This window comes from Mus caroli, chromosome 18, assembly GCF_900094665.2.
Source record: "Mus caroli chromosome 18, CAROLI_EIJ_v1.1, whole genome shotgun sequence".
In the NCBI taxonomy this organism is placed as follows: domain Eukaryota; kingdom Metazoa; phylum Chordata; class Mammalia; order Rodentia; family Muridae; genus Mus; species Mus caroli.
The window spans coordinates 66,202,593-66,225,347 of NC_034587.1; the positions used below are offsets into that span (position 1 = coordinate 66,202,593).

The following is a 22,755-nucleotide window of genomic DNA, read 5'->3' on the forward strand; positions in this document are numbered from 1 at the left end:
TGTGTGTGTGTGTGTGTGTGTGTATGTGTGTATGCGGTGTGTGTGTCTGTGTGTGTGTGTGTGTGTGTGTGTTTGGTGATGTTTGGGATGGGGAGAGTGGAAGTGAAATTTGTTTTTTTTCACCCAAAACTGCTGATCGGCTCCTGGCATTCTGATGGCTAATTATGCATCGGAGAGCTTCGACAGCTGCATTCATCATCATAAAATGTAATAATTAATGACATTCCAACAAAGAAAAATATGCAAATGAGGACTCATTAGCATTTTCATATTCAGCTTTGATAATGCTTTTGCTGACAAGGTTGTAATTAATGAAAATTCATGTCGCAGTCAGGAGATTGGATCGGTTTCATTCCGTTCACAATTCCCAAATGCTTGCATTATGGAAAATCGGCGGCTCTGCCAACTTTTCAGGGAAGAAAAAAAACACACACACACACTAAAAGCACCAGATGCAAATTAATGGTAGGGAGTCTTTTTAACTCTTTAAACAACCCCCCTAAATTTCCATCCGAGGAAACACGTCGGTCAGAGTGTTAGCCTCAGAGCAAGTTCTTTATGATTATTATTATTTTTTTAATGACAGCAACGAGAGTGCTTTTATTTGTGGCCCAAGTATGAGATATTCTAACAAACTTTTTTTTTTAATATTAAAAAAATATAAAGCCCCATGTAACCCCTCCACCTTTTTGTTTCTTTCCTTTTCCCTTTTAAGACTATTTAAATTTACATAGTAAAACACGTCAGGACAGCCAAGCCGGCGTGTTCTGTTCTGTCCTCGGCTGGCACAGTGACACCACAACACTTTATTCCTCCACATGATTTTGGCGACTCTGCCTCATGTATTAGTGCTGGTGCCTCCCTCTGCCTGCCGCCCAGAAGCCCAGAAGAAAAGCAAGTACCCGGTTTCTCTTTAGGGTGGGCTTTTGTTTGGTCTTGTTGTGCGTTTGGATACTTGTTTGCCCACCCACCCACCCACCCACCTCCCCACCTCCCCTGCTTTTTACTTTCTAACCTGTTCCCTTTGCGGTTTAGCTAGAGGTTTGGAGAACCCGCCCTTCATTCTCTCTCAGTCAACCATTCTGGTTAGGTTGTGCTTCAAGTGTCAGTGTGGAGACTCGTTGCATCAAAATGGATACCCCAGGTCTCCCAAACTGGGATGGTGACATACTATACAATGTCCTGACTGTACAACCTTCCAAATGCGGACTCTTCTATTGGCAAAGAGCCATTTACTATCCGCTCGGTGCCATGCTTGCCCCGGAGCCTAGGCTAGAAACAGAAAGTCCTCTGTGGCCCTCAAGGTTGCAGGGTAATACTTAGTAGCTCAGGCATTATTTCGTATTTTCTCTTTAAGGCTAAAAAACTAATTATTAGCAAAGCAGATCTTTTGGCTCCCCCAGAGTTTGTCTTTTAAAAAACGATTTGGATAAGGAGTTAGGAGGAGGGGTGAAAATGTATTTTTATAGATTGTAAAATTTATAAGCATTTTCAATTTGATAGGATACAACTCCCAGGAGTTGCTAAAACACTGCTTCCTGTTTACTTAAAGCTAAATTGTAATTCCTAGAGTTACTACCCCTAGCGTGAATATACGATATAAAGAAGCTCTTCTGAGAGGGCGATAGGAACTTTGATATGTTTGTTGTCTCCTCTTTTCTCCGTAAAATAGGACATCTCACCAGTTACTCAATAAGGACTTTACAGGGACTCCGTTCCCCTTGCTTGGCACTTGGGAATGGGTCGGGTTTTATTCCTTCTTAATCTCCTGGTGGCCAGGATCATAATTTCAGTCCACTCTGCTTTGTTCGGGCTCTGGTCTGTCACACTTTATCCATGAATGCGTGTGCGCACGTGTGCATATCTGCCTACGTTTGGCAATTTTCATGGCTCTGCCCCCTTTTACTTTAAAATCTGTTGTGTTAAAATGGGAGGCAGAGCAAGGCTTCCTCCCATCCCCCCCTTAGAGCCCCTCTCTTTTTTTTTCCTGCAGGCAAACTGCCCAGCCAGATGGCAAAATTTCACCTGTAAGCAATCCGAAAGGAGAGGTTAATTCTGCTACTTTATGGGGCTTTTACATTTTCTTCTCCCACACTACATCTAAGTGAAGAGTAACTGCTGAAGACAATCCTCCCCCTCCCCAACTTCTCCGCCCCCAGTGCAAACATCATGCTGTGATTGGCTCTTCCTCCTCAACCCCAAATCTGTATTTGGGGGCACAATGAAAAAAAAAAAACCTGTGGCCTCAGGTACTTTGCTGTTACTGTCCAGAGCACATCTGATGCAATCTTTGACCACTCCTGATGTGTGTAAACAGGGAAGGGATGGCGGAGTGGGAGTGATGGAGGATGGACCAGCAGGTTCATAGTAGCTGAGAAGCAGGTCTTTTTCAGTTCGCTTCTGCTGCTTTGATAGCTTCACCCTTGGCTTTCTCCGCCCACTAAGTTCACTAGTACATCCCAACTCCGACCTTCCTAAATCCCACCCAGCCTGGGTCTGGCAACCAGAACCCTGGGTTAGCTTTTGTTCTCAATGTGGTTAACTGAGGGACCTGGAGAGACGCTGAGACTGGGCTTTTCACCTGTTAGCAAGGAATTTCCCCCTTGTTTCCAAACAAGTTCTGAGGACAGTGTTTCTTTCTCTTTCTTTTTCTTTTCTTTTCATTTCTTCTTTTTTCTTTTCTTTTTTCTTGTGGTGGAGATTCGAAGGCATGGGAATCCTACTTCCGTGAGATTGTTTCCCCCTGTAGTAACTGTAAATTATAACAGTGCTGAAATGACCACGTTTTTCTCAGTGCGCCACATCTTGGTTTTGTTTTGTTTTGTTTTGTTTTGTTTCGTTTTTTACCTTGAAAACTTTGTTTTCAAGAACAGTTATTTCCAGAGCGAAAGGTGACCCGAGAGAGGCCGCTGCTCTTGTGTGGAGCTCCCCTGGGACAGCATCACTGTTCCAAGGGTCCCTCTTTTGGGCTACCTGTTCAGACCTGAGACCGAAGGCATGGCTGCTTTCCATCCCCTGCCCTGCTTGGCTCAAGTTAATATCTGTGGGTTTTTTTTTTTCTTCTGCAAGTGCCTGGATTTCTGTTGTCCAGAAGCAGGCCACACTTACTGGAGCTACTGAACTCTGAAATCGGAAGCCTGTGGGTGGGTGATCAGAGTTTCCTAGCTTGGAAGGCATGGCCTCAGTCAGAGAACATTATAGCCCCAGAACAGAGGATGCCAAAGCAGTCGTTCGACCGGACACTGGAAGATTTTGATTCAGGTATTGCCACCACAGCAACATTTGTTTGTGGGTGGAGACACCAGGGTGACTGCCAGTATCCTTCCTCATCCAGCTGCCTCCTCTGTTTCCCTTGCAAAGTTTCCCTTCGCTTGGGTTCCCCGCAGTGATTTCAGGGAGGTGGAAATAGTTGGGAGAACATTTGTGTATCAAAGCAGCCTAAATATTTGCAAAAAAAAAAAAAATGTTTGCTTGAGGAAAAAAAAAAAGATTCCACTCAGGATGAGGAAGCAGTTGCTTAAACACCTCTAAAAACATTTGTGATTTCTTAAAGTCTGTTATTCATGAGCACTTTATAACCTGAATTTAGGGGGAGGGTCAAAGTGGATTCCAAAATGTTACAAATCTTACATGATAGTAAATGTTTTTTTGCTTTATGGTGTAGATGTGAAGGCCATGCTCACACTGAAAGAACACAGAAATGTATTTAAGACATAATTGGTTGCTAACAAATGTTTCAAAGAAAAGATGAAGACCACCTGAGATGGTGTAACACTGGGTGACACTGACCCATTCCTCCCTGTTCCTTCCTTCCATTTTCTCTTTCCCCGTGATGGATTCCAAGCAAATTACTATGCTATGATTTCTTCCTGTGACCATCCATAAGCTTTTTTTTTTTATTGTGGTGGTTTGATGGTTAGATCCCCCCCCCAAGCTCTGAATTGAATGTGTGCATTTTAATGAGCAAAGTTTTAGCTGCTTCCCACCTATGGTTTGGGAGCTGGAGAAAGCTTTGTCATTGAGGGCAGTTTTCTGAGCCTGTGAGCAATGGAGTGGCTGAAGGCTGACAGTCAGTGTACCGAGAAGCCCCTTGGATCAGGTGTTGTTTTACCATCTGGCCATTTTAATTAGTAATAAAAACGTAGGTCTAGATGCACAGGAAAAGGGTCTGCAGTACACAACGGCCCAGTGCCCTGTACTGATGCTGAGTCGCGCACGGCGACATCTTACAAGTGTGAAGCAGTGACAGTGTGTAATTGTATCCATTCCTCTTAGCTTAGGATTCAGACTTCATTTCCCCTTTGCACAGCTATGTGCCCCAAATGACTATTTTTATTAAATGATAAACAATAGTATACAATATAAATACGCTTTCATTCTTAAGCAATATGTATGCTTCATTAATAGTCAAACTTTCCTTAGTAATGTATGGTAGAACCTGGCTAAATACAGTGTAGGCATGAGAAGAAAGCTTGGGCCAGGGATGGTAGGTGTGTGTGTGTGTGTGTGTGCACACGGACACGTGTATTGGTTTTTCTATTTCATTGCTGTGTGTAGTGATGCAAATCAGTTAACCACCTAAATATTTCTTTATGCTGCACACATTGAATGAATACTAGTTGTAACAGTTTCTGATACATATCTATTAATATTATAATGAAGGTCATAGGGCACATTTAGGAAAGTGATCAATATTATATAGAGTTGTAAGAATTGATGGTTGTTATAAAATACAGATTACCAACTCATTACCCACTTCCTTGCTTCCATAATTCAATATTGTCTTTGTGTTAATAAGAGAAATGCAAATACCTAAGGGCACTGAGTTACTATCAGTCCACCAAAAAAGGGACCAGAGTTTTCAACACAAAGCATGGATCAATTTTCCTAAAGTATATATGCTCTTAGAAGCAATGTGATTCTTAATTAAGGCAGAAGCGGGTACATTTGGTGAAATAGTGACCCTCTGGAGAGATGGGGAGTGAGCATAGTTTAGGGAAATGAGTCTCAACATGAGTGTGTTCTTCTCTTAAGCACTGTGAGTTTCATGTTTGCAAACCACCGTGAATACCTTAAACGTTAATCACTTCTGTTGAGAACCAACCCATTATCACACACACACACACACACTCAAGTGTGCACACACACATGCATACCCACACGCATGCACATACACTTGTGCACGCATACGTGTATATACACACGTTCACATACTCCATATATTTTGCTTAAGGATGTGTCACTTGGAGAAAGTGAGGGTGCAGATAAAATTCCCAAGGGGGTCACCCGAGTTTGGATCCTTTCCTAAAAAGCTTTTCCAGCTTTCATTGTGGAATCATTTCTTCCTTGAGAATTCCTCGAAATGAACTAAGAATGTCTGCTTTCTTTATATGGTAGACTGAGGAAGCTGCCTGCCACGGGACAGTAGCTGTTTAATCCATTTTATCACACCTTCCTCAGCCATAACTCAATACCACCCCATGACAGCATTGACCCAATTCAGATGCCATTGCCCCTAACAACAAGCATGCGCTTCATAGGGGCCGCATAGCATTAGTGGTGAGTGGCTTAGATTGCTTTCAGGCTTGTTCATGGGACCTAGTGTGTTGTGCTATGTGGTGACCTTTGAGCAGAGGCCGTCCATGTGAGTCATTTGGTGGATGTTCAAGTAAGCCCCAGGAGACATGGAGACATGCCCATTCTGACTGTGGAGCTTTGTAAGGTTATATATATATATATGTGTATATATATATATATATATATATATACATATATATATATATATGGAGAGAGAATGAGAGAGAGAGAGAGAGAGAGAGAGAGAGACTTAAACATGGAAATTGGTTGCATTTTGTGCTGTACCAGACTCATTTACATGTTCCAACCTCATGACCGGTTTCATTTAAATAGTCTAGCGAACAGCTAGTGTCTCCTTGTTACTTGTCTTGAAACTGAAATGGTTGAGGCCACAGGCCTGTAAGGTTTTCTGAAACCCACCTGTCCTAACTTTTTTCCTTCTGATCCCCAGACCGCCCGCCGGTTTTCTTTTCAAAGAGGCCCCTTTTTCAAAGGAACTCAAATGAAAAATTTTGGGGGAGGGGGCAACATTTCCAATTTGGGGGGAAAAAGTAATTCAAACTAAAGTGTGTAGCCAAACTCCTTAATGGTGATGCATTTGCCCGGCTCTTCCCTTCCATCGTCGGGCCTGCTCTGGTGCCATATGGCCTACCATGGAACATTTAACTTGTCAGATATAATGGATTGTCCTGGAAGCAGATTTTTGCTTTGAGCACTCGGCTCCTTTCTTGCATCTCACTCTCTCGGCTCCAGGCTGCGGGATGAGCGATTGTGGTGGAGACGCACAGAAGAGGCACACAGTTGATTCCCCCGAAGAGAGTGACCTGCGTGGCACAGAATTTTACCCATGTAAAGAGGCATTATCCCCATCACTGGCCTTGGCGGGCTGCGCGTCAGAATCAGTTAAATCTGCCTGGACTTAACAGATTGTGCAAACAGTTCGGAATTGAGTGCTTAGGAANAANAAAAAAAAAAAAAAAAAAAAAAAAAACCTCGTCATTTTAACTTATGCAGAAATGGAAGAGCCGCATCGGCTAAAGGGTGCATATCATTTGCCAAGACCTACGTGTCACCGAAGCCACCTGGTCTGTAGACACCGTGGACTCAGTTCATCTCTCAAGTCTGCAGAGATTTGATTTAAGGGGAAAAAAAAGGAATCACTTGATGGCCATGTCTCAGGGCTCCACTCTTTTTGTTTGAGTAGCAGGGGTTAGGTTGAAATGGCCATTGGGGTGGACGGACAAACAGCAGTGACTTCTCCAACCTTGCTTCCAGCTTGAGACTTATTTGGCAATCGTCCCTTTATTGTAACCAATTTGAAATCAGAGGCCACTCTTCCTGCGGGTTATTTAATCTTTATATCTGTGGGCTATTTATTCTTTATATCTGCGGGTTATTTAATCTTTATATCTGTGGGCTATTTATTCTTTATATCTGCGGGTTATTTAATCTTTATATCTGCAAAGAAGAACTATGTAGGATTTGGCATTTCTTTTTATTTTGTACTTTAATTTTTTTTCATTTTTTTTTTCAGAAAGTGCTGGGTGAGATGGGTGGGTGTTCTTTACGTTTTTTTTTTAAAAGACTCTCTTAAATAAACAATGCTTGTCGATTGATACAGCATTCAAATAGCTGTGAGCACCTTTTCGGGAATAACTTTTGGTAACCCCCCCCCACAGCAAATAAAATATAGAAGCTTAAAGAAGACAGTTTGGCGCTAACTGACAGAGCACAAAACATAGAAAACAATAGGGAACGTATGCATGTGGATTTAGACAGGAGACACTATGTACCGGGTGGCTGGAAAGCCACAAAGATGAATGGATTTGTATGCAGCATATGGATAGAGACACACTAAGAGAGATGCTATTTCAAAGAGTAACTTAATATAATTCACACACACACACACACACACAGAGTAAATGTTGCATTTACTTTACTTCTAAAAATACATGTATTGTAGAGAGTTCCTAATATAGGCCGCACAGGCCTATTAAAACCACAGTAGCCTTGGAAAGTAACACAAGCTCGCATATATGCAAAGAAATCTATCTCTCTCTCTTTTTTTTTTTTTTTTTTACAGAACGGCTCTCGTTGAGCAGCCAAGAAGCCCTTGTTAAAGCTGCTGTTAAATAATAATGTACTTGTGTCTCTTAGTAATCCTAAATTGAGATTAGTTTTGTGACTAGCTTGCTCGCCCCTCTTTGAAATTTGGTCAGGTTTTAATGCTTTTAATAGGTTTGGGGAGTGCCTGCCTTAGCCCGAGGCTGCTGTGTTGGGGCATGTGCGCCCTCTGCTGGCCACTCTCGTAGGAACTGATTTGGAATGTGGAATTCTTAATTTCTTAAATTCTTAAAGTCTTAAGGTGTCGTTGGGTTTCCTTTTCATTTCACCTTTAGACATTAATAAATAATTTCTGCAACTATGAAGTCATTTAAGGTTGAGTACGGTCACTAATTTGTTCCTTGGCATTGAAATGTGAGTTCCAGTTTGGGTGTAGCCTTGCCATCTTAAAAGGACTTACTGACAGCTCAAAGGGCACATAAGGTATGCGATGCTCTTAGCCATCCTTTCCTTGCTGTTCGCAGCCTGCTTCTGTCTGCGACGAGTCCTAGTTTTCCTGAGCTTGGGAATAGAATTTCATGGGGGATGAACCCTGAAAGTCAGACTGTGTTCACAAAATGAGGGTAACCCCTAGAAGAGGGCTCCCTGCTGGGGTGCGCAGTTTTCCCTTGCTTCTAGGAAAATGAGCTCCCGTTTGCATCCTGATGCCTTATGAAGGCTTTTGGGGTTTCCCTAGAAATCTGAAAGCCATGCTCACCTGCAGCCGGTGAGAATGGTAGTCTGAGTGGACCCACTCTTAGTTTGCTTGGCTTTTCCTATTGTTTTAAGGCGTGTGGGATGTTAAAAGGACAGCTCATTCTTGGTCCCACACCACAGTATGAAACTGTTCAAGGACAGCTAAGAAGACTCAGCCTCTCTGCATTGCATGGTAGACAAACCTTGGGAGCGAGAATTCTTCCCTACGACGAGAGCAGAAGTCTCTATAAAGAACGAGCTCGTAAGAAAGCAGTAGGGTCTGTTGGCTCACTCCATTACATTTTCTATAATAAATTCATTTGTGTAAATGATTATTATACATCTCTGAGATTGTGGGATTGAATCAGGCCCTTAATTATGGTCCACGAAACTTCAAAGTATTGAATTGGGGTGGGGGGATGCATTGCAAATTTCTCCTTATTTGTAGGAAATTCTCAGACCAGTTCTTCATACATGGCCCCATGGAAGGGCTTAGACCAAGAAGAGACAACACGGCCTGTGAACGTCTTTTTGGTGGTCTGTTATCCCAGGTTTGGGTTCTAGGGACTTTTTAACATTAGTTTTCAATACATCAAATGAGTGTCCGTTTTAGAATGTTGTTTTCATGTATTTGATATTGCCAAATAACCGTATCCTAATGTGTAGTTCTCATTACAACCTCAACACCTCTGTTGACCGGCAAGTGTCCTCTCTTTTGTCACTGTGGTCTTCAATGAGGTTTTGCTAGGTTTTCTTGCTTTGGGCCATACTCTTGTGACACATCTCCCTTAACTGTAGTGTCCCAGATACTCTCTTGAGAGTGACATCCATTACTGACCCTGCTCTCCAGCTTCTGGCACATGGTGTGCACACGGGCTCTACAAAATATTTCCCCATTACATGGTTCAGATTTATTCCAAAAACATTCAGAGGATAATTTTTGCAGGCTCTAGCCCTGAAGGTTGCTGTCTGTAAACACTGGCATATTTTGTTTCCTGAATGCTTTGGATAAGATGAAGTCATGTTTCTGGCGCCTCCCCTACTCTCTGCATCATCTCCCTGACCGTCCATTCCTCTCTTCCTCTCTCTGCCATCCTGTGCTCTTGACTTCCTCCCTTGACCAAGTTTTTCTGTAAACAGGACACTTCCCTTACATATCACATTACAGGAATAGATGGGTTGTGCTGTTGGATCTTGCACCTCACGTTCGGTTAACGGTAGCCAGTGTCACATGGTAGCTGGCCCCGTCTATTTGAGAGTGTGGTTATTTTACCCACGTTCTTGGTCTTAAAGAGGACACGGGGCATCACCTTTCATTCATTCTAATGGCTGCCCATCTTTCTGATCTTTGTTCGCTCTATAGATAATCTCGAATACATTTTGAATTCAGATTTTTTTCTCAATTCCTCAACATAATATAGATAAACTTTGTTGCAATATTAAAACTAGAGAGACCATCTTTTCAGACATTACAGATAAACAGACAACTGGAGCTGAAAATGTTCACATGTAGATATACCTGTGTATGTACGTACAGTAGCTATGTATATTGAACGTATTTTCATTATCTAAGTTGGGAATGGAAACTTAAAGGAGATAAAGTATAGAGATTTAAAGAATAAAAGTAGAGATGTGGGCACACATATGCCATACGTATATATCATGTGAGCAATCTTCAGATTCTGTTCATACATAATATTTACTATGCTTTAAAATTACCCAACATCTATTTCTCTTATATTTGTAGAACCTTGAAGAACATATTAAATATGAGACTTAATTAGGAAAAGATAATCATAACACCACCACCCCCACTTTTGAGAAACATTTTCTTAGTCTGGCCTATGCTTGCTCAAGCTTGCTATCCTCTTGCCTCAGTCACCTAAGAGCTAGGCTCAAAACTAAGTTTCTTTAATCCATCTTTAGTTCACTCAGAGTTCTGGCATTTTTATTTTGATGTTTACAATTATCATTGTTAGACCTTATTGTTTATTGAACACAAAATAACTTATCTGGCTAAGTGATTCATGCAGTGAACTGATACTACCAATTTTCTTAAACTTTGCTAATAAAGTCTAAAAAAGTAAATAAATACATTCAAGGCAACACAGTCCAATTTATATGATATATTTTTTTTAACATCTCGGCAGAAGTATGACACATCTTCTCAGAGGAGGGACAAGGATCCAAATGCTTAGAGAGTTTGGGTAGAGGTACATGTGGGGTCTTTAAAGTCACACAGCCTTGTCACTTTGTGGAGTCCCATCTGTGTCTAAACATGATACCACTCTAGGGTCAAGCTGGAGAGAGGGGGTGATTTGGGGACATTGGGCCAGAATCTGATCCAGAGCAACAACCTTCACAAAAATCCACACAATTACTTATTGAATGAGTCAACTTGATCATGTAAAATAATTTCCTTACAACCAATGCCTTTGAGGATGGGTTCAGTGAACTTGAAGTTCCTGCTTGCTGACAGAATTAGCTTGAGATGTCGTTGTCTCAAGGGCCATGGCTACAGCTTGCTTGTCCTGTGAACTGTGGTTCAAATATGGTGGATATGTCGGCATCTCCATTTCGTTATCTAGCAGGCTGCTGGGTTTGTTGGTGCCTGCCCACTATAACCTGCAGAGCTCTGTGTACCTGTTAAATGGGTGGCCATAACTAATGAGATTTTATTAAAATCAAAATCAAATGCAAGGCTGGGGAGGTGGCTCAGTGAGCCAAGGGACACGGTAACGTGAGTATAGGAGTTTAGAGCCTCAGCACCCGGAGAGTCTGGCGAGCCAGAACTCACACATAACCTTGGCACTGGGGGCCAAGGCTCGCAGATCCTGCAGCTTGCTGCCCAGCCAGCCTAACCGATACAGCCAGCTCCGTACTCATCATCGAGAAACCCATCTCAAAAACTGAGGTAGAAAAGAGATTGAAGAAGCCATTCCAATGGTAGCCTGGGACCTCGACTCAAGCCCGCATAGGACGTGCACCTGAATATACAAGTGTACTAGGACCCTGTACACACACACAGACACACACAGACACACAAACACAGATACACACACACACACACACACAGACACACACACACACACAGACACACAAACACAGACACAGACACACACAGAGACACACACACACAGACACACACACACACAGACACACACATACACACACACACACACACACACAGACACACACACACACACAATACTCTGAACCTTATTCCACCTGCCCCAAGAACTAGTTTTTAAGAAGGGTCTTTCTCTTGATTGTTAAGAATTCTTAGTCATAGATAAAATATTTGAGGAAATATTGTTTTTCCTCACACACATCCCGAGTCTTTTCTTCTACATACGAATGTAACATTTAAAATAAAATAAAAACATATTTTTTAGTTTTGCTTCCTTTTGATATATGTACTGTAAAATAATGCTTTCCCCATTAAAACTTCTTAAAAATTCATTTTATGTGTATAGGTGTTTTGCCTACATATCTGCCTGTGTACCACATGTGTGCCTGGTACCCACAGAGGTCATTTGAATCCAACGGAACTGAAGTAACGGCTGCCATGTGGGTTCTGGGAATCGGACCAAGGTCCTCTGGAAAAGCAGCCAGTGTTGTTATCTGCTGAGCCATCTCTCTCTGGCTCTCAACGTTTCTCCATTTTTACTTTTAAAATTTATTTTATTTTATATGTATGAATGTTTTGTGTGCATGTCTGTCTCTGCGCTGTTTACATGCGGGCTCCCTCAGAGGTCAGAAGAGAGCCTTAGATCCCCTGAAACGACAGTAACAGATGGTTCTGAGCCAATGTGTGGGTGCTAGGAGTTGAACTTACATCCTAGGCAGGAACATCCAGTGGTTTCAACCATTAGGCCATCTTCCTAGCGCTTTCTCCTATTGTTAGACAGAAATGATTTCCTAAGAAATAGAAAGTTAAAAAAATTCAAACACACAAGCTGTTTTGTTTTGTTTTGTTTTTGTAAGAACCTACAAATCCCAAATTGCTATAGTTTCATCCATTCCTTGGAGACGCAGAGTGCCATAAAAATATAAACTAGGGCAGGAGGGACGTGGAGATGCTATGCACATAAAGCCAGTGGTAACTTACTCATTAGAAGTAAGTTAAAGGCTTCTGGGGTTGCCCTTCATCCTCGGGGTCTCTAGGGGACCCTTGTACAAATTGCTGATTCAGAAAATCATTACTTGGTGGTTCAAGTGGTACTTTAGTGGCCTTAAGGAGTTATTTGACACACCTCCCCAAACAGCTAAGTTAGCCCAGTCATTATGTTGATTAATTGCACACTCTGTGGAATTAGCGTTATTTTCAATGAAAGATTTTCCTGCATTTGGAAAATAACACGTAGAAGTCACACGCGTTAGCTCGCCTAAGCCCCGTTGCAAGGCAGTGGATGGGAGGGAGGATCAGCTGGCTGGCCTGTTGCTGTCTGGGGTCTGTGACATAACCCAAGGTACCATTTCTCTTCTGCAGCGAGAAGGTGCTTTTTGATGTATCAGAGGATGTTCACTTGAAATGTATTCCCATGGATGCCTTTTTATTTATTTTTTCCTTCCCCTGACCAGGGACCTGAGAACTCTTAGATTTTTTTCTAAACTGAGTGAAATTATTTGGGCACCTAGCTGTGGCCGTGTGGAGACAGTGTCATCTAGCATAGTCCCAAGAGAGGTGGCATGCTGTAGACAAAGCTGCAGTGAAGGCTTCCGTTTAGACCTCACCTCTCATACCTGCAGAGCTTCAGTGCCCTTTCTTCACTTCCCCGAATGCATCTGTATAAAAACAAGGGCCTGGAATCCATTTGCTGCGCTCCTAGAGCGCCTTCTGTTACATGATACAGGTTAAACCAGTTTCCATACTGTTTGAGTGCAGCACGTTGCCACTCTGTGTTCTGTAAGGAGAATGGACTGTAGATGCTGAACCAGAGGCTCTTCCCAAAGCAGAGTTTGGGTGGAGCGTCAGGCATTGTGTTTGTTGGGTTTTATTGTACATGGCTCTGAAGGCAGTACCTTGCCTGGAATAGAACAGTTGATGAGAGGTTGTCCAGCTCTACCCTTTCTGAAAGGATCAGACAGCTCATTGCTGAGTACCTTTGTGCCTTAAGGCACATCAGTTCTGGGAGAGATGGCTGGCTCTCAGTTCCCATCAGCGCATCACCTTTCTCCTGTGTTTGTTTCTGAGGGATGGAAAGACTTCCTTGGTACCCAGTGACTGGTCTATACTCTGAAAGTGGGTTACGATTCTTTTAGTTGTGGAATTTTAAATGCCTCCAAGAGACGAGAGGGCTGTCCTGGTGTATTCTCCTATATTCTGCAGGAGAAATGAGCTCTCATCTCTGAGATTTTAGACATCTGATTGACATTGTCTCTTTCTGTTTTATAAGACTCGTGCTCCTACCTGGGTATGGGGTCAGGGATAAGTAGAGTTGATCAGCCAGTTAAAACTGTGGAGGGGTACTGATTTCCATGAAACATAGAAGCCTACTGAGTTATCACCAAGTGAACAGTTGAGATAACTGTATACTAATTTCAGGAAGATGAAAACCTTTAAAAGATATGCCTCTATGAACCGCGTGATAGAAAACTATAGACATGCAGTCGCTGCAAGTGGGCCTGGTATACTTTTCGTCACTGTAATCCTTACCATTTGTCCGGACTCATATTAACACACAAAACAAAGATGGAAGCAGGAGCACATGTTCCAGTCAGTTTACTACACACCACAGTAAACGACCTACACAGCTCTTCTGCAAGGCTTCTAAGAACCTTTAAGATATAAGTTGAGTCTTTAGGGGGAAAGATCATAGATCACTTGAGACATTTTCTGTATACTTCCAATGAGGTTCCCATTTGATGTCTCGGGCCCATTGTTGGATCGCTTTCCCATGGAAGACAGTTGAGCGATGCTGAGATACTCTATGTTATAATTATGTCTTTATTCTCATTCTTCTCTGCGTATTTAATATACAGTTATACTCTCCACACAGAGAATGTGGATAAACGCTGTTTTCTGCCATGTTTTTGTTAATTACTTGCTTTGAGTTAACATGGAGACGGTGGCAGTTAATTGTGAGAAGTCACAGGTTCTGTGTATGTCATTTGTACAGCCGTAAAGTATCTAGAGACCCTTTAGGAATAAAACACCATGTAAATGTAAATTATCGCCGCCTATAAGACACTTTCATTAATTTCATATCAAATTCATGAGTGTTTTGAGCTCTGGGACTTCAGAGATTTCAGTGATGGCCTCTGGTTTATTTGTAGTTTCTTGTCCTAGACTTTAAAGATCATCAACAAAGCAGGCACAGCTGCCAGGATTTGAATCCTGGCTCCATCTATAGACTGGCATGGCTTCGGTCACTTTTCTGTGCCTCAGTGTCCTCATCTGTTAAATGGTGTTCATGCTGTCTGCCTCACCAGTTTTGTGAAGCTGAGTCAGATAGAGCACACAGTACATAGAGCCCTCTGGGTAGTGTGGCTCCTGTAGGGTGAGCCCTGAGCTCCTCTGACTTAGGTAAGGCGTGAAGAGAGCCATTCGGATGAGAGAGGAATCTACATAATCACCATCATGTATTTTCATCACCCCGTAACTTCTATCTACTGCTCAGTGGAGTAACCCTCTCACAGTATTAGAAAAGAAGGAGCAGAGGTGAATAGGTTAAAGCACAGAGATTGGAGTTGGGACAGAGACAGAAATTGATTCTGAGTCAAGCAGGCTTACCATGAGTTCCCTAGTCTGAGGCTGCGGAACAAAAGGCCCATTCTTCAGTTCCCAGAACGAGGATTAGCCGGGAAGTAGCTAGCTGGTATCATACCATGGGATCAGATAATTTTTCATCAAGGCTTTGAACAGGAGGCGGTGCTCCACCTTACAGGTGCTCCTGTTTCAGTGGTGTTTTTTTTTTTAATCTTCCACCTGGGTATACGTGTTAGAGAATCCCTTTACAAATCAGGGGCTCCATACCCCAATATGACACAATTATCTTACTTACTAACCGCCAAAGGATGGATGTGCTATGCCCCAGCTTACTTCTAGAAACCATACAGAAAAGTTGCCCCTATCTGTCTTTGGAGCTCTCCACCTGTCTTTAAACTCTCTTGTGAGCCCAGGGGCACTGATCCACCACAGGTGACTCCCCTTGTGAGTGGAATTGGTCCCTGAGCCCATTTTCATTGTCATCCATTCTCCTCGTGACAGGATACCATGCCATGTTGGAAGGAAAGTCAGACCCGTCCAATGACAAATCCTAGATTATCTAAAGACCTAATCTGGGTCCTTTAGATAGTTGCTAACTGCAGGGTCTTCACATTGCAACAACAATAATAACAACATTTCCTACTGCTTTGGGGGATATGATGTTAAGAGATTACCGTCAGGGTCAGCAAAAACACTGGCCCTAAAAATTGCACATGGCTGATATTTTCTGCTGAGAATTGGTTTTCAGGGGCAACAGAAGGAAGGAAGTGAATCCTTTATTGATTGCCATGTGGAGCCATTTTTTTAAGCAATCACATTTAAATATTGATTTCAGCCATAGGCTAGACTTCCTCTGGACAACGCCCACGTTGACTTCCGATATCGCTTGCTCTCTGTAGACACCGACCTGTCCTAGACAAGAGCCTGCATGTTGATCTCCTTTGTCTCCAGGGTTGATTGACGGGTGCCGTGTCTGCTCATTTACAGCATCCTTCGTATTTAATTGGTGGTGGGGGGAACATTGTGACACAGCATTACATGTTACTTATGTACATGCAACACTGCTGGAGAAGAGGAGTTGTTTAGCATGTGGATTTAGCTCTCAGTCGCTCCCATTCAGCCATCTCAACAACCCTCCTCAGGTCAGACCATTTGTTTCTTGCACAGAAATTGTTACCAGCAGCGAAATTTCACATTTGGTCTTCCTAGGTTTAAAAGTGACCCAAATGCCTGATAAGATTTGTCCCTCATATCTATTTCACAAGCCTCTCCCCTCCCCACCCCACCCCCCAATTTATGGCCATATAACAAATGTCACTAACGGGTTCTTTTAGTTTTTAAAATATGGACAACGGTACTCCGTGCAGTAAAAGACTTGAGCGATTAATGCTACCCTTATGCCTCTTGTGAGTAGTTTTAGCCATGGGGCTTGGCACCGCCACCGCTGTCTTTGTGCCAAAAAATATCCGCAGCGGCTGTCACATTCTAGTACTGGACGGTTGTCTTGAAAACTCTGCAGTGTGCGAGCGTGGCGGGCGCTGCTCATCACCAATATCTCCCTTCTTCGATATTGGAGCAATGGAATCCCGAGCTCCTTCAAAGCATCCGTCGTGGTCCCCGGGCTGAGGGAGGCTGGTAAATAATGGGGAGAGAAGGGACTGGGCTCTCTGTGCCAGCCAGTTGATGTAAGTGACAAAATCCATGGGCGGCATAGAGGAGACGCAGATATTTAGGGCCCTTTGTGTTCCTGAGCACACATAGTGACTGACCTAAGGGCCGCACTCAGATATCCTTGCAGTGAGCTTCAAAGTTCCATTGTCTCGAAACCAACATTCCATTGAATTTGGAACAGAAAATTCATATCATCAAGTCCATGCCTAATTTCTAATGGGTAGCTGACACATAGCACATGATTTTCTTCCCTCCTGCAAACTGAGGTGACATTTAAACATGGCTGCTCTTTATCATTTGAAATATGATAGAAGTAAAAAGATGTGATGTTTTCGAGGTCCCGAGGCTTTGTCCGCAATCCCCGATTATTTTGCTCCCAACCAGGGTTTTGGGCTCAGAGGACAGATTTATAGTTGAATTGAGGAACAAAAAGCTGCAATAAAGTTAAAGGCTTACGCTATTACAATGAAATGTGCTCGCCCATGATCTCTGCCGAGATCTATTTGATGGTAAAAAGGGGATGCTACAGATGAAACCTTCACAAGGAACATAATCCTTGGGAAAAAAAAAATTAGTCCACCTCCCAGCCTCCCGCTGGCTGTGCCGCCTCTTTGGTACCTCGCAGACTTCGACAGAGTCCTGGACGGGTGCCCATTGATGTCATGGAAACACTCAAATTACGGGAGAATGATTCATGTCTGTGCTGGTCTCTTATCCTCCCCCACACAAACAGGAGTAGATTTTTAACCCTGACAACTTGTAATTTGCAGTGGGTTTATTTTCGTATCTGGATAAATATTTTTTAACAAGCAAAATTAAGATTAAGCAGTCTGTATCTGATATGATAGTAAAGAACGCTGGGCCTATGCAGCCAAGAGCACTTTGGGGACTCTCTGCTGCAAGGATTCATATTTTCCTCCGCCTGTCTCTGGGCTCCTTCCCTCCCTTCTGAGCCCATTACTCTCTCTTTTTATTCTTCCTGTCTTTCTTCTCCATACCCTATTTCTCTTTCGCTCTCTGGTTCTTGCATTTCTCCTTTCTATTTGCATTATCTTAATAGAAGGAGCAGCCCTGGCTTGTGTATGTATAGCCAGACAAACGTTGGAAGAAAAATTGTTCTCTCCAGTTCTGTGTGTTAGAGAGGAGTTCTGGAAATAATAGCAGGTGCTGTCATTCTTTTTGGGAAAAAAACCCAACAGAAGAAGAAGGGGCCATTTTTATCTTCTACCCATATTTTATATAATAGTTCAGTATTTGGAAGTTATCCAGTCGGGACATTAGATTTTCCTATTCCTACAAGGTTAAAGCACTTGTTTTCCTCTTTAACTTTTCTGTCTGCCCACCATGAGGTGATGAAGATGTGAATGTTGTGTCCAAGTACTTAGGTCACTGTACACTTGAAGATTTCTTGGTTATAAGAACTTAAGGGAGGGCATGTGATGTTGCTTTCCTGAGAGTAACAGTTACAGTGAGCAGTTAAAGGGTAGGGGTAGCTTACATGGCACAAATGGTTAGGAGTGTCTGTGTGGACACATGTATGGGGGCACAGTCACGTACACTAGAGTTCCTACTGCCTATCTCCTAAGACTGATGCTCTGTGTACAGGCCCTGTCTCACTTCTGGATATTGACGCTGATATGGGCATTGATTTTGTACTTTGCACTGAACAACACTATGGCCGAGATACCGTTTTCCTAAATTTGAGTTTTGTTAAAAATCAGGAGAAAAGCTTATATGGTGGTGGAGGTGGGGCAGGGCCTTAAGGCTCAGAACTTGTTCTCTTTGAAAAACCACCCTCCATCCATTGTGTTAATATAGTGACATAGACACAGGGCTCACTTTACACCAGAGACACGGTTTCTGAAAGACAAATTCTGTGTGTGCTGTCAAGAAGGTTTACCCTGATCACACTGATGTTGAAGCCAAAGGGAAAATGACTGCTCTCCCTTTCAGTGCTTCTACTGAGTGAAGAAGAGAAATTTTGGGGTCATAAACTTTAAACAGGAGGTTCAGCTCCTCAAACAAGCTTTGAAATTTTCCCTCTGGGATAAGGGAAGAGTGTACTACCATTTATAAAGTACAATATACCTCAAAGCTATAGTCTTGATGAGAGATTGTCCCTCAGCCTTGGATAGAGTGAGGTTCTGAGCACTGGCCTGTCCCCCTAGCCTCTTGTCATTTTGTATGGTCAGTGTCCTGGGGCAACCCTTAGAGGAGTTAGAAATCTGGACAGGACATTCAAAAGCATGATCCTAGGAGATGCTCAGTCTGCGGGGAATCTGAACCGGGATTCTGAATAGGTGATTTCCCCAAATCCCCTTTCCCAAGGGGGGCCCTCATCACTGCTCTTGGTGATGGGGATCACTCCTGGGGAAAGGGAGTTTTTAAAAGGGAGGAGAGAGAGGTGGGGGGAAGGGTCTTAGCATTTTGAACAGTTTCTTTGCTAGATTCACCATCTGGAGAGCCCATGATTGATTAGCTTTGGCCTCCCTGTTAAGTGTCAATATAATCAATGGGAAGTACCAGGCTAGGGTCATTACATAGATCATTTGCCTGCTGTGTAAATAAAGATGAAATGGTCCAAATTTTTCGAGAGAGAGAGAACGTGAAAAACAAGGAGTGACAATTTGTTTGTTAGAGAAAGTGGAGGCCTCTGGAATGACAGTTTTTGGAAGTGTGGAGCAGTTTGGCTAAGAATAGGAATGAAGGATATTTTTTTCCAGTTTCTTGTCGCCAGAGTGAGGAAGCGCCATTCCCTGTCTTGCTTGCATACATTGCCAGTTGTGGCTCCCCTACGTATGTAAACATCGGAGCTGGGGAGTGGATCTCTGTTACCTGCAGGGGAAGTTTGCTTTAGAGGGAAAGCACGATTCATCCTGTTCTGTTGTTTCTCTTGGCAGGTAAAACAGAAAGGGGCTCATACTCATCTTATGGGAGAGAAAACGTTCAGGGTTGCCACCAGGTAAGTGCCACATTGGGCTGGGGACGAGGTGAGAGGGCTGACCATGGAAATGATTGCCTGCCTTGCTTTTCGTGGTGACACTGAAGGCCAGGGAGGGTTGAGAGTCTCCTGATGGCTGTCTTTAAGGAATGATGCAAACTGGAGCTTGGAACAAACAAACATCTCATTTTTAGGGCTCGGGGGTGGGGGCAAAGCTGCATCCATTGGCTCCCTTTTATTCTTTTAACCATCACCCGGTAACCCCTGGTGCTGTTGGCAAAACCAGCCAGGTCAGCGAACGAGGGTCTATCAAAAGAGTTTATCTGCAGTTGAAGAACTTAGCAATTTCTCACCAAAGAAATGTTCAGGGGGCAGCCTCGTGTCAGATGCGGGGTTCTGGGTGGCATTGCTCTAAATTATAGTTTTCTTCGGGGTTAGACGGTGCTGTGTGAAAAGAGGGTGGGACCGAGGGATAAAAATGTCTGCGGAAATATGATTTGTTATCCCTTTTTGTTTCTGAATTGTTTTTGGCTGGAAGTCAAGGCCGGCAGGCTAACAGTAAAGCCATCGTCGCAGGGGAAGCAGACATGAGTTAGAGGAAGAGGAGAGAGCACCTTAATTAAATAATAAAGTGCAAGTGTGTGTGTGTGTGTGTGTGTGTGTGTGAGCGCGTGTGCGTGTGTACATGCGTGCATGTGTTGCGTGTCTGTGCCCTCTGTGTTTGTGTATTATTAACTCTAAAGAGCCCATTTCGGAAAATGCTGTCTGTAGGGAAAAAGAGAAAGCCCTAAATTTTTATAAATATTTTTCTTTGAATTTTAGTCTCATTACCCATCATAATTAAAAGACGTATAATAAGGTGTACCTTAAAAGAGCAGGACCAGTTTAGTACTTCCCAGAGCCCTCTCTGAGATTTAAAAAATGCTTTTTAATATTCAAAGCCTTGTACCATTTTAGTCCTCACCCCGAGATGGCAGACATTCGTAGTTTTTTTAAATTTTATTTTATTTTTATTTTTGCAGAAAAAGGGCTGCTTCATCTTCTGAGCCTTCTTGCTTTTCTAGTTTTTTGAATGACGTGGGGGAAAAAAAATCCACTTGGGATTGAAAAAAAAAAAGCAACTTGTTTATTATATCCCTAAAAGCCATGTAAGCCCACATGTGCTTCAGTAACTGGGCACTGAAGGAAGTCTCCGTGCCAGGAGCACTCATTTCTCATGAAGGTAGAATTCTGGAGGATTGGTTCTGGACGGGTTTTCTTTCCCCTCCCCACTGCTGTATATATTTGCATTTTAAAAGTTAACTCCTCTGGCCCAGTTGCCAATTCAGTCATACTCCAGCATCTAAAAGATTTGTTGCGATGAGCTGCGCAGCTCTGGGTTGAGAACTCTTGCAGGAGGGGCAGCCCATGGCAGTCTGTGTGGAAAGAATTCTGCAGGAAAGAAACTTACAGCCATTCCAGTGCAACGGAAACATCTTTGGAATGTGAGTGCACATGTTCGGGGCAGATAGCCTGGGCAACCAGCCTTACAGAGCTGGGTCTCTGGTGTAAAAGCTCTCGATTCCTGCAGAAAAAAAGCTGGTTCCTGTGGGTCTGGTTTCTGAGGGTCAAGGCAGAGGTCGCCAGAGTTTTGGGGAGAAGAAAGTTAACAACATCCTTCCTTTTTGCAGATGGCCGTGGCACAGGTCTCTAGGTTTTTTTTTTTTTTTCCCCCCGCTGGGCCCCTTTTGCTGGTCATTGAGAGAATAGGCTTCCTAGACCCTGTATCCTTTCTTACTAATAGGAATTGGCATGATTCCTCACAGACACAGAGATTTCCTCTGCTGAGTAAGCCGGAGGTCCCTGAACTTGGGAAAGCATCATCCAGACCTTGGGAGTAAATGTGTGTACAGAGCGCAATCCCTTCTCCCTCCGTTTTCCGTTTTTTTTTTTCTTTTTGGGAATACTTTCCTCGGTGAAACTGGACTTTTGTTTGTTTGTTTGTTTCCAAACACAAGGTGAGAGTGGAATGGGATATGGGGGGAATTGAGGTGGTTGCCTGGAGTGTGTAAAGGCTGAAATGTCGGGACCTTGACTAGCTGCTATTCAGGAAAACTCTTTTTCTATATCAGAGCTGTTGCTTTTCTTGAGAGGCCGTCAGAGTCTTGCTGGGGGAGTGTGGCGCAGCCTTCCTTCTTAGTTCTGCTTCAGGCATGTGAGTCTTTAGAGCAATGGCTATGTGCGCTCAGCTAGGTCTTAGCTGTGTCCACCTAGAAACCGTGTGCTGCTCAAGGGTATCTCGAGGGAAATGCTGAGACTTCCCTGCGTGGGGAAACAGGGCTTGAGGGTGAGGTTGCGTACGCAGTCTGGATTTCAGCGTTCTGTGGAATTCGAGAAAAGAGCAGAGCAGAGTTTGTCTCTCAGGGAGTAGGTTTCTCTGGAGCTGCCTTGTTCTTTGAACCCTTGTCTACTACTTGAGCTAAACAAACCCCAAAAGAAAGCCAGAATCCCCGTGTCTTGTGCTCGGAGTCTAAATAGCAGATCACAGCTGAAATGATTCCCCACTGTGGAACAAGGTGAGTGACTGTCTCTCTTGGGAAGGGGAGCTTTTGTTTGCTCCGTTTGCCAGCTAGTGAGATGCTGGACAGAAAACCTTTAGATGGAGTAACCCCAGGAGCTGCAAGAGCTGCCTTTTCATATGATAACAATGTAGCCTGTGAACCTAAAGGGATGAGCTGTGTTCTGTGGGAGCTTGCCTATTCTAGTCCGGTGGTGTTTTGCTCTTCCTACACAGTGGCAGTAAGCAACAGGTAGTGAGTAAACCACTGTTCTGGAGACATACATATCATCTTGAGATATACAAAAGCACACCACTCTAGTACATAAGCATTGATTGTGTGTGTGTGTGTGTATAGCCTTAAGCAATTGATGAGTTTCTCTTAAAGATTTAGTGTTAATAGTATTAGACATAGTTTCCTAAAAATTTTAGCAGGAAAATAAAAAGCCATGAGGTTCTTTATTATCAATTTGTTTGGATTCATTAAAAATGAGAAATAATATAAATAAACACACCAAT

General features: G+C 43.1%; 1 protein-coding gene across 23 annotated transcripts in view; it reads left to right on the top strand.

The window, feature by feature from the left end:
- Nucleotides 1-22,755, top strand: part of Tcf4 (transcription factor 4) — a 344,060-nt gene that overhangs the window by 156,328 nt on the left and 164,977 nt on the right. For 14 of the 23 annotated variants that reach the window (XM_021150789.2, XM_021150794.2, XM_029472242.1 and 11 more), the window contains one exon: nucleotides 19,660-19,721. In XM_021150789.2, the coding sequence (XP_021006448.1) occupies nucleotides 19,660-19,721 (62 nt within the window). Of the gene's footprint in view, nucleotides 1-19,177; nucleotides 19,556-19,659; nucleotides 19,722-20,440; nucleotides 21,185-21,227; nucleotides 21,698-21,717; nucleotides 22,256-22,755 lie in introns of those variants that run through there. The other 9 variants (XM_029472255.1, XM_029472254.1, XM_029472258.1 and 6 more) reach the window with 7 other exon arrangements.